The 14,730-nt window shown below is 51.4% G+C and overlaps 1 protein-coding gene and 1 long non-coding RNA gene across 3 annotated transcripts; one reads left to right on the forward strand and one right to left on the reverse strand.

The window, feature by feature from the left end:
* Nucleotides 1–6,035: 6,035 nt before the first annotated feature.
* On the forward strand, nt 6,036–14,263 carry KXD1 (KxDL motif containing 1). 2 transcript variants are annotated; one of them, XR_004624651.1, is made up of 6 exons: nt 6,036–6,168; nt 8,961–9,082; nt 10,078–10,230; nt 11,905–11,951; nt 12,908–13,208; nt 13,632–14,263. XR_004624651.1 is itself a non-coding variant. In XM_002912732.4 (5 exons), exons 2-5 carry the CDS (start codon nt 8,982–8,984, stop codon nt 13,135–13,137), a joined length of 531 nt encoding a protein of 176 aa, XP_002912778.1. In that variant the 5' UTR covers nt 6,036–6,168; nt 8,961–8,981; the 3' UTR covers nt 13,138–13,885. The 2 variants fall into 2 exon arrangements, 1 of the variants encoding a protein (XP_002912778.1); XM_002912732.4 differs by having other exon boundaries at nt 12,908–13,885.
* Nucleotides 10,783–14,259, reverse strand: LOC117801880. Its single transcript, XR_004624652.1, has 2 exons — nt 14,123–14,259; nt 10,783–11,093 (listed from the first exon to the last, which is right to left on the reverse strand). It is a non-coding gene; the product is annotated as an uncharacterized LOC117801880 (long non-coding RNA).
* Nucleotides 14,264–14,730: the final 467 nt, after the last annotated feature.

Genomic DNA, 14,730 nt, shown 5'->3' on the forward strand with positions numbered 1-14,730 from the left:
GGCCGTCGCCTCGGGAACCAGGCTCGGGCGCCCGGCCCCGCCCCCACCGCTCCCATTGGCCGCCGCTGCTGCGACTGCAACACCCATTGGTCCGTGCACACATCCGTCTCGGGAGCAAGCACCACCCCCTTCCTGCTTGTTTCCGCGGGGTGTTCTTAAAGGGGAAGAGGCTGCCGCGCCACCCGGAGCGGGAGTGGGGGCGGGCGCGGAGGCGGAGGCGGAGGCGGAGGCGGAGGGGGGTTAGGGGTCTTAGGACTGGAGTCTCTTCGCCAGTCCGCGCCGTACTGCTTGGAGGGACTCACCGTTCCCGTCTGAGCTTCATCTTGCTCATCTGCGAAATGGGGATAAACACTCCCATCCACGCATTCTCACCTTGGCGGGGGATGGGGGGGCTGTTGGGAGGACAACCCTAAAAGGTATTTCCTTAAGGAGCTCAGACTTGACCGTCAGTGCAGCTCTGGGACTGCTGGATAACCCACCCTTAAGCTCTAATTATAGATATGGACCCAAGGTCTCGAGGGGGAGCGATCACCCAAGGGCACACAGAACCCCTCGCGTGGTCTGTCCAATCCCCGAAAGGTTGCCTTTTGCATATAGAAGAAACTCAATTAATGGTTAGGTGAGCGGCTGAGCAAGCAGGGCTGCTGGAAGGAGTTTCTCCTCCCTGCACCCTCTGCTAGAGAATGATAAATTACCCGTGACCTCGGGAGAAGGTGGCAGCTTAGATTAGACGGGTTTTTACGGATCTTGTATTGAAAAGGGGGGGGTGGGGGACACTTACTCTTCCTTCTATTTTGTTTCCTTCCCAGGAGTTACCCATTTACAGAATGATCTCATTCATTCTTTTGCTTCCCTCCCTTTATCCCACTCTACCATCCTGGAAAGGATTTTGCCTGTTTTGTCCCCCGTGCATCCTTGAATGATGCCTAGCACCTATGTTATGGGAGATGGATGGATGGATGGATGGATGGATGGATGGATGGATGGATGAATGGCTATTGGAGGTAGCTAACACTGGAGGAGGTAACTGGCTTTGGAGGTGATTAAGTAGTCAGATTGGCGCACCTTCCAAGGTCATTTCCTACAGGAAGCTCTCCCTGACCTCCCCGAGGCTATCCTCTCAACATGATGAACCTTCATTTCATCATGATTGTATGTCTGTACCATTATGTGACTTACCTCTGCCTTGCCCACTAGATTGGAAAACCCCCATACTCTGGGAAGTGTCTGTTGTTTGCCATTGTTTTAGCACAGGGGCCTACACAGTGACTGGCATAAAAGGAGAGGAGGTGAAGGGAATTCAGGGAAATCATTGTGGTTGGAAGGAGGGCAGGCTAGCCAGCCAGAGAGGTGCTAGGGTGGTGAAGATATGTGAGAAATTTCTTGGGAAAGAACATCAAATAAACCCTGGGCCAGAGCTGGTTCTGAAGGACTTGGACTACTCCCTCTTCATCTCTGAACCTCAGTGTTTTTATCTGCACAGTGGAGTCTCCTAACCATCCAGCCCCACCTCTATTATAAGGGCTGGAAGAACTGTAATAAACAATAATGATACTAATAATTAACAACAAAGTTAAGTATAAACTGATAACAGCAACTATTGCAACAGTAATAGTAATGGCTGACACTCTGACATCACAGGTGCAGGCAAACACTTCACATGTATTTAATCCTCACGGCAGCCATATGAGACAAATGCTCTGCAGTTTGGAGGCCATGCCATTGACTGTATGGTATTGCAATTGTCATAGTTTCCTGGTGAACTGAACTTTTTGTTGTTATGATGTGCTCCTTTTTATTTCAATGTTTCTTGCCTTGGAGTGGACTTTGTCTGATATTAAGATGGCACGCCTGTTCACTTTTGGCTCATTTTTTTTCTTTTGGCTCATGTTTTAAATGCACCATCCTTTTGCAAACTTTACCTTCCACATTTCTGTATCCTTATGTTGTACGTGTGTCTCTTGTAAGCACCACAGAATCGGGTTTTGCTTTTTGATCTAGTCTGCCCATCTTTGTCTTTAAGCTGGGGCATTTGGCCTATTTACATTTAATATGATTATGGACCTATTTGGGGTTAAATTTTACTTCCTGTGTGTTTTTTCTCTGACTCACCTGCTCTGTGCTCCTTTTCTCTCCCTTTTCTTGCCTTCTTTAGGATCGGATGCATGTTTTTTGGCAAGACTATCCTCATTTTACAGATGGGGAAACCGAGGCACAAAGAACATAATTGCCTTGTTCAAGGTCACAGTGATGAAAAACAATATAGGTCAGGTCTCTTCCCTATTGAACTTTCATTTCACCTAGGGAACTGGATATTGCACAATGATTCAGATAAAAATCTAATTGCAGCTGTGATAAGCACTAAATAGGAAATAAAACTAGAAAAGTGGCAGAGAGCTGCTTCCAGTCCCCAAATTTAGGCCTCCCCTCAACAATGTCCCCTTCACTGGTCTGAGTGTTCCCATCACTTTTCACCCTCTCCCTTGAGCTCACAAAGGAGAAAAATATTTTCTTGTCTCTACTCCACTCTGCACAAAACATTTGGGGCCAATCTAGTCCCTTTTAGCCTTGACTTGTAGCCCCACCCCTTCCAGGACCCTCATAAATGTTTCCTGGCTTCCAACAGAGCCCGAAGGACCCTTTGAAAAGCTTGGTTTTTCCAGCCTGGGCCTCTTCTGCTGCAGTCTGCAGACAAGAGCCATGATTCCGAGCATCCCCCACCCAGGTTCTTCCCTCAGCACTGGCTGCTGCCTGGCTCACAGATTCTTACAGAAATCAAATGCATGCTATGGGTGTTCCCACCATCCTGCTTTGCTCCTGTGATTCTCTCAGTCCTGAATGGTTGTCAGCACCGAGAAAACTCCTAATCCTATCTCAAAACCCCATCCAGATGTACCATCCAGATGTACTTCCTTGACCCCAAATGAGTCCTCATACCCCACTCTTCAGGTTCCTCCAGGCTTGTGTCTCTCCTCTCTATAGCCCTGCATTGTTCTCTTTGGTACTGGGACTATGTCAGACTCTGTCTCCTTTCATCCTCTAGGGCTAGGCAGGGACCAACTATTCTCTGGATCCCCAGAATATGGGCCACACCCAGAGAAAGCGCCTAGAGGGTTTACTGAACAATTTTTAAAACTGTTGAACTAAATGTATAAGAATCCTGGTCCTCATTAACTTTTCAATGAATAAAGGCAGCAGAATATGGGAGTAATAAAACTTTACCCTTAGTTTATAGGGGGCTTATAGTGGGCCAAGCCTTATCGCAAGGAATTAATTTTTATGCTTTTATAAGGTTAAGCCATTTGCCCAAGTCCACTCAGCTAGAATGTGACAGAGCTGGAATTAGAACTCAGCTACGTCTGGGGTGCCTGGGTGGCTCAGTCGCTCAGGGTGTGATCCCGGAGTCCTGGGATCGAGCCCTGCATCAGGCTCCTCCACTGGGAGCCTGCTTCTTCCTCTCCCACTCCCCCCTGCTTGTGTTCTCTCTCTCACTGGCTGTCTTTCTGTCAAATAAATAAAATCTTAAAAAAAAAATAGAGGGGCGCCTGGGTGGCACAGCGGTTAAGCGTCTGCCTTCGGCTCAGGGTGTGATCCCAGCGTTGTGGGATCAAGCCCACATCAGGCTCCTCCTCTGTGCCTGCTTCTTCCTCTCCCACTCCCCCTGCTTGTGTTCCCTCTCTCACTGGCTGTCTCTCTCTCTGTTGAATAAATAAATAAAATCTTAAAAAAAAATAAAAATAATAAAAAAAAAATAGAACTCAGATATGTCCAATTTCAGGACTCATAGTCTTCCATGTACCCAAGGGCATGTGTGTATCTTCCAAGCTCTCAATAACCTTAAGAGGCAGATGCTGTGATCACTCGTAGTAAGTAAATTGAGACCTGGAAAAATTAGGCGCATAATGTATAACATATAGACATCATAAGACCTCAATAACTAATAATAATTGATTGCTAACATTTATTGAGCAAGTACTATTTGCCCTGTTTTATTCATGCATTTAACTTGAATGCTCTCACTTAAAGTGAATTTTTTTTTTAAGATTTTATTTATTTATTTGACAGAGAGCCAGCTAGAGAGGGAACACAAGCAGGGGGAGTGGGAGAGGAAGAAGCAGGCTCCCAGTGGAGGAGCCTGATGCAGGGCTTGATCCCAGAACGCTGAGATCACGCCCTGAGCCGAAGGCAGACACTTAACGACTGTGCTACCCAGGCGCCCCTTAAAGTGCATCTTTGTATCATTATGAACTCATGGTTTTTCAGGATATATAAAAGAGAGCACATATAGAAGTAAATATAAATGTGTATGTATTGGTTAGTATGCACACGTGTATTTTCTAACTCTTACTCCTGAGGTCTCTGAACAATGATACCCCAGTAGCAGTGAGGACACCCAGCACACAGATCTTGGTTTCTCGATACCATTCTCCAAGAAAAGGAACCAGGCGCCTTGGAGAAATGGCTGATTCCAGGGATATTCCAAACCAAGTTTGAAACATTGTGTAGTGCTAAAAGTAAGGAAGTACTCAGAGAAAGATGGAGACATATTTTTAATATATATTTTTTACTTGAGGGGGGATGAACAGAGGGAAAGGGAGAGAGAGAATCTCAAGCAGACTCCCCACTGAGCACAGAGTCCGATCCCGTGACCCTGAGATCACGACCTGAGTCGAAATCAAGTCGGACACTTAACTGACTGAGCCACTCAGGTGCCCCAAGGCGGAGACATATTAAAAGAACATAGAACCTAACCTAAAGGGGCAGCAGAGTAAGTAATGAATTAATTGTAGGGGCGCCTGGCTGGCTCAGTCTGTAGAGCATGTGATGCTTGATCTCAGGTCATGAGTTCAAGTCCCATATTGGGCAAGAAGCCTACATAAAAAAAAGAGAAAAAAAGAAACTATTGTAACCCACAAAGTAAAATAAATACACATGAATTCATAGTGATATATACCTGAATAAATGCAAAACTAGAGAAGAATGGACAGTTCTTCTTTACAATAGAATTCCAATTAATAACTAATTAATAGAAAATCACCATAGTAATTTTTGCTGGCAAGAGCCATGGATGGATGCTAAAACTAGTGGGTGAAAATATGTTAAAAAAAAAATCAGGGCTCCTGGGTGGCTCAGTCAGTTAAGGGTCTGCCTTTGGCTCAGGTCACGATCCCAGGGTCCTGGGATGGAGCCCCACATCAGGCTCCCTGCTCAGTGAGGAGCCTGCTTATCCTTCTCCCTCTGCCATCTCCTCCCCCACACCCTGCTTGTATTCTCTGGCTCTCTGTCAAATAAATCAATAAAATCTTTTTTAAAAAGCTAGGTTATTTACATGGTCTCTTAAGGTATCCTCCCCATAAGATACTTATTGCAAAGGGGAAAAGGGTAAGTTAACAGTTGAGACACTGGCAGACACTGCCTTAAGCAAGTAACCAAAGTCAACATCACCAGTAATGAGACACATCAATATCCTGTAACTCCAGATATGACGTATTGAGAAGGACACAAAGTCACTTCCGTGGGATTCCTGCCCAAAGTGAGAAACTTCAGTCTAATCCTGAGGAAATATTGGACAAACCCATACTGATGAGTAGTCTACAAAACCAGCAATCTTCAAAAGTACTAAAGGTCATACAAGATTAGGAAAGACCGAGGAACTGTCACCGAGTGGAGACTAAGGAGACATGACTAAACGTAACATGGGATCCTTCCTGGATGGGATCCTGGACCAGAGATAGGTCACCAAAAGCGGAGCAGGATTTTTGAACTGGATGAATCTGATTACCAACCAGGATGCCTGGCGCTGGGTACCACTGGCCACTTGAGCACTGCATGACCTTAAGGGAGTACCTGCCGCTGCCGCACCTGGGTCCTAACCATCTACTAAGCAGGATGGCTTTTAGAGTCCCCCAACCCCTTCCGGGCTGTCAGGCATCTGGCGGCCTTGGAAACCACGCAAGCGCAAGAGGGACTGCTTGATTGGCTATTCGTTGTGATGCATTCGCGAACAGGAGCTGCACCTAAGCCCCACCCCTTCCTGCCGCGCCTCCTAGCACGCAGATCGGCCCCGAGCCCGTCGCCTACACGCGCGGTCGCACGCATGGTGCGTGGTGACGTCGGGGCGGCGCGGGCGCCATCCCGGAAGCGCGAGCAAGGCCGCCAGATGTGCAGGTGCTGCTGCCACCGACGCCGGGGCCGAGTTTTGGGTGGGGCTGGGGACGCCGGGGCCGCTGGGGAGCCGGGCCGGGTCGGGCGCGGCCCCCGGGCTGTCGCGGGGTGGGGCGCGCCGCTGGCCACATCTGGGCACCCCTCCTGCGTACAGGCCTCAGTTTCCCCGACCGCGCAATGTATGTGCCGGTGGCGCCACGGGCCGGTTCCGGATCCGGGGCGCGGGAGCGGGGGCCGCTTGTGTACAGGCTGTGCACTGTCACCCGGAACTGGGCTTTGCCCTCTTTGGGCCTCAGTTTCCCCTCTTTGCAGGGGCGGGGCGTGAGGGGGTATGCGAGTCCCACCTAACTCGCGGGTTTTGCTGAGCTTGGGCCGCCAAATTAAATTCTGTTAAATAACTGAGTGGAATCATGGCATCTCCGCCTTGTCGTGTGACCTTGGGTAACTGAACCCACCCTTGGGAGCCTTAGTTGCCTTTGGAGATAATAGTGTTTGCCTCATAGGGATGATTGGGGATTAAATGAAGTGCTGTACATGTGTTTGCTCCTGTTCTTGGAAGTACCAGGGAGCCCCTTGCTAAAATGCTTGTTCCCCGGCTCCACCCTAGGACTTTATACTCCCCGTGGTGAAACAGCCTGCTCCGAGCCCAGCTCCTTATCACTATTGGTTTCAGTCCCCACAGACAGGGCTGTAAGATTCTGGTTCTTTGTTATTCTCATTTTCTGGATGAGAAAACTGATCCAGGGAGGTGAGGGGACTCTCCCAAGGTCACACAGCCTCCTTTTCTGCGTGTTTCCCTCATAATTCTATTTGGAGCAGGGACCAGAGCCCTTGCTGGGTCGTTTCCACCTTGGATGTGGGCCAGACTAGCTGTTAGGGAAGTCCTCCTGACAAAGGCAGTTGGGTGGAGAGTGTTTTTTGAATCCCTCAGCCCTCACATTTGGGAGCCAGAGACAGGAAAGAGCCCTACTTGGAAGCAGAGCCGTTTTCCACAGGTCTAAATCCTTCACTTGCCAAGCAGTAGCTGTGGGGCTTCCTGCCACGGGACTCTGCCCAGGTGTCCTATGCATGATCAGGCTTCTTTGGGAATGTGAATGCTGTGGGTGTTGGTACCTGGCACATAGTAGGAATTCAATAAACATAGTGATTACTAGATGGGGGGGGACTTCACCAGGTGTGGCAGTTTATTTCCAGAAGGCACATAGGGGCTGCAAACAAATAACTCTTGGCCTCCATGCTTTGGGGGGAGAAAAATATTCACTGCTAACATTTGTAAATGAGGCGATTTCTCTCCCTCTCTCTCTCTCTCACACACACACACACACACACACACGCGCACGCGCGCTCACACACATCCATCCATCCGTCCATCCATCCACGTTTCTGGGGTTTTTTTCTGGAAAAATTCAGAAGTCTGGGAGAAGTCAGTTGTAAGAAACAGCTGTTCTGGCATAGGTGGGCACTGAACATCTGTTCACATTTACATCTTTGTGGATCCTGCAGACTGTGGGCATTTGAGTTGTGACTCAGGTTTACTGGCTATGTGGCAATGGTCCAGTTCTCAGTTTCTGAGTCTTAGTTTCCTAATTTGTAATTAAGGTAACAGTTGTGTGTACCAAACAGTGGTTTGGTAGCATGCCGTAAGTGCTCAATAGAGGAGGGTGGATCAAGTGGGTTCTGAAAGCCCTTCCTGGTCCTGCATGTGAATCGCAACCAATTGCAGCTGGACCTTTGTATCGGGAGCTAGATATGTGGACCCCAGAGCCAAGCTATGTCAAGATTCCGAGTTTTGCCTGACACCCCCAGCCCCTGGAGGGTGAGTGCTGAACCTGTGCCCCACACCCTCCATCATGGTCATCTGCCTAGCCACAGAGCCATGTAGGTTGCTGGGGCCCACAGCCTGACTGAAATTCTTGGCTTTAATTTGCTAATAAAAGTCTGCTGTCAGAGCTGAGTTTGAAAGCCGCCAAGCTAAGTTCTGGTGATCCCTTGCTATGAGCCAGGTTCTGGGCTGGGCTCTGGAGGCAGAGATGTGCTTCTGTTCTCTTGGAGCTGACATTGCTTTGGGAGCGACAGGCAAAAAGGTCAACTGATGGGGGTGCCTGGGTGGCTCAGTCAGTTAAGGTTCAACTCTTGGTTTCAGTTCCGGTCATGATCTTAGGGTCGTTTGATCGAGCCCGGGGTCAGGCTCTGCACTCAGCAGGGAGTCTGCTGGAGATTCTGTCCTTTTCCCTCTCTCTCTGCCCCTCCCCACCACTTGCATGTGTGTACGCACACTCGCTAAGATAAATAAGTCTAAAAAAAAAAAAGGTCAACTGATAACTAAGATAATTTCAGGAAAAAAATGAGCCAATGAAAAGACAAATTGCTAAATGTGACTGGAGTAGGGGGTAGTCATCAAAGACCTCTTGGGGGAGAAAATATTGGAGGTGGTGATGATTTGAGGGGGCAGTCATGCATGTGGGGACAGGAGCTGCAAAAGCCCTGGGATGGGATAAGCAAAGTCAGGGGGATGTGGGAGGAGGCTGGCAGATCTGTACAGGTGGAAGGTGGCCATGGCCTTGGGCCCATGGAGAGTGGGGGCCACAGAGGTGGGTATGGGATTCTGATGTGCTTGGGTGCAATTTATAGATACGTCCTTCCAACACCCCTGAATTCTCAGAATGACAAAGCTGAGGCTCAGGCGGTATGACCGAGTTATGGTCACGGGGCCCAGGCTTCCCAGCCCCTCCTTTCTGCCCCACCTACCCCACTGCCTCGCGTCGACTGAAGACTTTCTTCCTGCCTGTTCTCAGGCAGCGGAGGAGGAGGAAGAGATGGACCCCCCGGACTCGGCCTCGAGGGTCTTCTGCAGCCGCATCCTGAGCATGGTGAACACAGATGACGTCAACGCTATCATCCTGGCTCAGAAAAACATGTGAGTGGTGGCCAGGGGCTGTGGGCCCCAGGCGTGGGAAGGAATCCACCCGCCGGCCAGCATTCTTGCCCTGCCCGCCCTTACCCTGGGCCCACACTGGTGATAAAATGAAGGAAATGAGCAAATCTGCCGGCTGGCTCCAAAGTAAATTCCTTCCTGGCCTGGAGGCGAGGCCTTGGCACAGGAAGCAGGGCTTTGGGATGGTTTTGCAGCTGCGGATGGCTTGGCAGGGGCCGCAGCAGCTCCTATCCCGGGGCCTGGGGTGGGGAGTTGGGAAAGGAAGGGGCTGCAGGAGGGGATTTAAGGAAGCCAATGAGCTAGTCTCCATTAGGAGCCTGGTCTCTCAGAGCCTAGGCTGTCTCTGGAGAGTACCCATGGTCTTTTGGAGGGCCCGTCAACATCCTTTGCCCTCCTTGGGGCTTGGCACTGTGACTGCCACAGCCTCACCCTAATTCCAGCCTGCTCTGTGGGGAAGAAAGTCTTACACAATCTTGGGATGGAAGCACAGCCTCCTGTGGCTTGATTTTTGTGTATTTAAGACAAAGCTCTTCCTTCCATTTATGACACAGCACAGACCTGACACCCTTCCATTTCTCTCAGCCTGTGACAGGGATGCTGGGTTTGTCTGGGTCAGATTTAGGCTTGGCCTGGTGAACTCCCACAATGAAGGGAGACAAAACCAGACACAGACCTTCCTGGGCCCCATGGTGTCAGAACTGGGCCAGAGGAATAACCTGGGGCTAGAGAGTCCAGGGAGTCAGAGTCTGCTTGACGGAGGGGGTAAAGGCTATGTGAGAAGGATGTATTTGGGTGGGGTTTTGAAGGTTGAATAGGAGTTTGTTAGATAGCTCAAACAGCAGGTAGAGTTCAGCAGGGCAAGGGAACAACACATGCAAAGGTCATGGAACAGGAAGGGACTCAGCATGATGAATTTGTAGGCACGGTCATTTTGTAGGGCATGGTTTGTAGGGCTGGTGCCTTCTCTCTGCTGCCAGGCTGGACCGCTTTGAGAAGACCAACGAGATGCTGCTGAATTTCAACAACCTGTCGAGCGCCCGCCTGCAGCAAATGAGCGAGCGCTTCCTGCACCACACGAGGACCCTGGTGGAGATGAAGCGGGACCTGGATAGTATCTTCCGCAGGATCAGGTGGGTCCTCAGCTCCTCCCGCCTCTGCCTCCCCCTCTGAGTCTCAGGTTCCTCCCCTCTTCAATAAGGACCATCCATTCCCTGTAACAGCAACGGGGGAGATTCAGCCCATTCGTTTTATGAGGCTTCAGTGCTCACTTAGCATCTGAGAAGATCCGAACTTTGGGATAAAACATCTTGAAGTTTCTGAATTTAAGCTTTATTTGTCTTTTCAAAAATGCAGCATAGCACCAGATGCATCATACAAAAGGCAGGCAAGTGCGGCCAGAGTGAGGCAAGCCTCTGGTCCTCCAGTCCCCAGCCCAGGTGTTCTCTCAAGAGGCGGATGAGATTGCTGGGTTTCGTGGGTCCCCTTCTGAGCTGTTTTCTGTGAGGACAGAGAAAAATGATGCTCAAACCCTGAGCACGCAGAATGTTCCATGCAGCACCCAGAGCCTGCGTCAGTGCCACCGCTACCGAGCATGGCCACGCGCCTGGGCCTAGAGGGAGCCAGAGCTGTGGCCGTCCTTCCCGCTGACGGAGCCACTTCCTTGGCCCTGGGGGCAGCCGCACCTACTGGCAGACTCAGGAGCAGAAATCATGAGACAGGCCAATTAAATCCTTTATAAAAGCGCATATTTTCTGGGGCGTCTCATCGGCTGGTTGCCCAGGCGTGGTGTTGGGGTGAACAGGAACCCCAAGGGTTGGCACCCTTTGTGCATATCTGTGTTGCCCAGGAAGAAGATTGTTGTTTCTGCTCCGTTGCCCCGTGGGTGGGGACCCAGCAGTGGTGGTACTTCTGAGGGGGGACTGTCTGGCCACAGTCAATGATGAGACTCCACCCCAAAGACCCCTTTTCATTCTTTGTAAACATAACTTCATGACTTTCGGAGAAAAGAGGAAAAATAGCTGGTTAAAAATGAAGCAGGCCTTTCTCTGTGAACGTCAGTTTAACATTCCTATAAACCAGCCCTACAAACCATGCCCTACAAAATGACTGTGCCCTACAGACTCATTATGCTGAGCCCTTTCCTGTTCCATGATCTTTGCATGTGTTGTTCCCTTGCCTTGTAGAACTCTACCTGCTGTTTGAGCCATCTAGCAAACTCCTATTCAACCTTCAAAACCCTACCCAAGTACCTCCTTCTCACATAGCCTTGACCCCCCCCCCCCCCCCCCCAACCGTCAAGCAGACTCTGACTCCCCTGACTCCCTAGCCCCAGGTTATTCCTCTGGCCCACGCACTCAGTATTTGGGGTGTGGGTAGCCACTCCTGGCCCCACACAGCCACCCTCATCCCCCTGATGGGGGACAGGCTGGGACAAGTCACCCAGAGGAGTGACTGCCGAGGAGGGGGTGAGGAAGCTTCCTGGAAGGTTATCTGGGCAGAGGAGGGTTAGACCTAAGAAGGGCATGGCAGGTAGAGGGCCCAGCCAGACGCAGCACCAAGGACACGCACAAGCTCTGTGACAGCGGGGGGCTGCCACCTGCCCTAGGGTTGAGCGGTCTGCAGGGCTGAGCACATGGGCCTCCCTCCAGCCCAGGAGCAGAGAGTGACAAACAGTATGTGTGTGTGTGGGGGGGAGTTCTCATCCCCCACCCACCTGGAGCTGGCAGCAAGGGTGCCTGGCGTGCACCAGGCCCAGCCTGTCTGCTTGGCAGGTTCAGCCCTGTATGCCTTCCCTTCCCCTGCAGGACGCTGAAAGGGAAGCTGGCCAGGCAGCACCCGGAGGCCTTCAGCCGTAAGTGTCACCCAGGGCTCCTGTGCCCCACGCCTGGCCTCTGCACCCGCAGATGCCAGTGCCCTCACCCCAGGGCTGGCTTCTAGAAGGTCACCTTAGGGGCTGACACTGAGCCCAGGCCCTGGTGGGCAGTAGATCCAGAGAGACCTGGAGCAGGGGGCAGGGGCGGAGGTGCTTGGCTGGTGTTGGCAACTTGTAGAGCAGGTGCTGGGACCAGGACCCCTTCCTGGGGGGAGGTTACACAGGGGAATGTGGATAAGAACGATGACAGCCCTTGCCCAAGTGGATGTAACATAGCCCTATGAGCCAGGCTCTTACCTATAACCACCCATGAAGTGGGGGCTTTGAGTATCCCATTTCATACAGGGGGAAACTGTAGCCCAAAGGAGCAGTGACTTCTCAGAGGAAGTGTAGCATCCCCCACGCCAAGCCTCAGTTTGTCCCCTCTGCCAAATGGGCCAATATCTCCCCCCCTCCCCAAGGCTGCTAACAACCATAGGCACAAAGGCAGTGCTGTCAGGGAGCCTGGCTGGCTCAGTCAGTAGAGCATGCAACTCTTGATCTTGGGGTTGTGAATTCAAGCCCCACGTTGAACCATAGGGCTTACTTAAAAAAAAAAAAAAAAGGCAATGCTGTCATCAGGCCTGGTTTATAGAGCAGAATGTTGAGGCAAGGGTGGTGAGAGGCCTGGCCCAGCAACACAGTCAAGAGAGTAGAATCAGGCCCAGGCTCACCCCAAGGGCCCATGTTGGCTTGACCCCAGAGAAGCCAGGTCCTGACCGCACCTTGAAGGAAAACCTCTCACCTGCCTGGGCCTCAGTTTCCTCCTCTATAAATTGGGCCACATTATGCCCCATGGGGTGGCAGGGGAGCTGTCAGGGGTCATTGGCCCAGGTAATCCTTCATCAAGGTGCCCACCATGGTGACTAAGCCAACTCCTGGCCTCCATCCCCCAGACATCCCAGAAGCATCCCTCCTGGAGGATGAAGATGAAGACCCCATCCCACCCAGCACCACAACCACCATTGCCACCTCGGAACAGAGCACGGGCTCCTGTGACACCAGCCCTGACACAATCTCACCCTCCCTCAGCCCTGGCTTCGAGGACCTCTCCCATGTCCGGTCCAGCTCCCCTGCCATCAATGGCCGAAGCCAGACGGATGATGAGGAGACACCGGGCGAGTAACACTACTCCCTGGCGCCCCGAGGTGTCTCAAGGCAGTGGCAGCACTCCCCCGGTGTCTGAGGTGGCAGCAGGTAACCCTGCTTGGAGATCAGCAGCTTCGCCACCCTGTTCTGTCACCCAGGGCTCCCGGGGGGACTTGGCTCCCTCTGGGGTGTGGAATCCCTAGGGGGTCTGTCATTCCTACTTCTTCCACATTGAGAACATCTGTCTTCTGCAGACCCCTTGGCCAGGCCCAGGGATGACCAGCTCAGCTGGAGTTGCTGGGGTGGGCATAAAGGCGCTTTTCCAGAGCCAAGCTTGCGGTCTGCTCTAAACCACATTTAAAGGCTCCCAGAGACCAGAGCCAGATAGCCCCTGCCCCAGTGCCCCGGTTGAGACCTCAAAGTGGACCAGCACTGTCTTGTCTGAGTTCACCCCAGCCTGTCCCTGCACCTACTAATTCTGGTCTCCCTGTTCCTTCTTCCAACAAAAGTATCGAATACTGTCTCCAATAGGTATCTCAAGGAGGTTTCTGAGACAATTGTAGAAGGCTCAAGGTGGAGGCTGGCCATTCAGCTGCAAGCCTGATAAGGCCTGTGTTTCTCTGACCAGAGGTGTGAACCCTGAAGGCCCAGCAGGCCTCTCCCAGGGCCTCCATGGAGCAAGCTGAGCCACCTTGGAAAACAGAGTTAAACGGAATATTTTTGTACCCGATGTTTACAGATACTATTGGGAAGTTATCAATAAAAAGACTCTGTTACTAAAAAGGGAAGGGTGTACTTAGCAGTGGCTTCCTTCCATCCTTGGGCCCAGTAGGCCATACAGGGAGCAAGTGCAGGATGTGAGACAGGAGAGGTATGGACGGCCAGGCACCACTGAGCTAGAAAGAGATGTGGTTGCTCTTGGTGGCAGTCTCCAGTGGTAGCAACCATAATAATCCAAGTTCCTGTCACCACCTATGTACTCACACATGCTCTTCCCACTGCTTACAACATTGTTCCCTTACCTCTATGAATAACTTCTCCAGATCTGCCTCACGATGGACTCCTCAGGGAGCCAGGCTGGGTCCCATTCCTCAATAGACACCATGTAGAATTTCCTCACCTTTTAAGCATTTAGAAATTGTTATTAAAGGCATCTTCCTAGACCCAAGAGTGTGTGCTTTTGCCTGTCAATAGGGGGCGCTGGTAAGCGTTCAAGGAAATAAAGAGCTACGCTGCCAAACCCATAAGTAACTTCTCAGTCTTCACCCTTCCCGCTGCCGCACTTTTTAGCTATCCACAAGACTCTCTTGTCCTAACAAAAGCCCTCCTTAGCCCAAAACACCCTGGGTCGCACCCTATTTTCAGGAGTGCCCCAGCTCCACCTGCCCGCACTGCCCTGGTAAGCACCGCCTTGAAATTCATCCACGCACAGAGTCCAGAGAGTTTTCAAATAACTGACTCCTGGTGTTAGGTGGCTCCCAAGGGTCTCGCACGCCCCATCCCTGCGCCTCCTCCTACATTCCCTGCCCTGCCCCCTGGGTCCTGGACGCGCTGACCCCCTGCTTCATTCCTTCGCTTTAGCACAAATAGTCTCTACTCTAGTCAGTAAGCATTCCCCGAGAGGCCGCTA

Source organism: Ailuropoda melanoleuca, chromosome 4 (genome assembly GCF_002007445.2).
Source record: "Ailuropoda melanoleuca isolate Jingjing chromosome 4, ASM200744v2, whole genome shotgun sequence".
NCBI lineage: Eukaryota > Metazoa > Chordata > Mammalia > Carnivora > Ursidae > Ailuropoda > Ailuropoda melanoleuca.

Coding starts and splice junctions, on each gene's coding strand:
- KXD1 (XM_002912732.4), top strand. CDS start 8,982: ATGGACCCCCCGGACTCGGCCTCGAGGGTCTTCTGCAGCCGCATCCTG. Junction 10,231..11,904: donor AGTATCTTCCGCAGGATCAG/GTGGGTCCTCAG, acceptor CTTCCCCTGCAG/GACGCTGAAAGGGAAGCTGG. Junction 11,952..12,907: donor GCACCCGGAGGCCTTCAGCC/GTAAGTGTCACC, acceptor TCCATCCCCCAG/ACATCCCAGAAGCATCCCTC.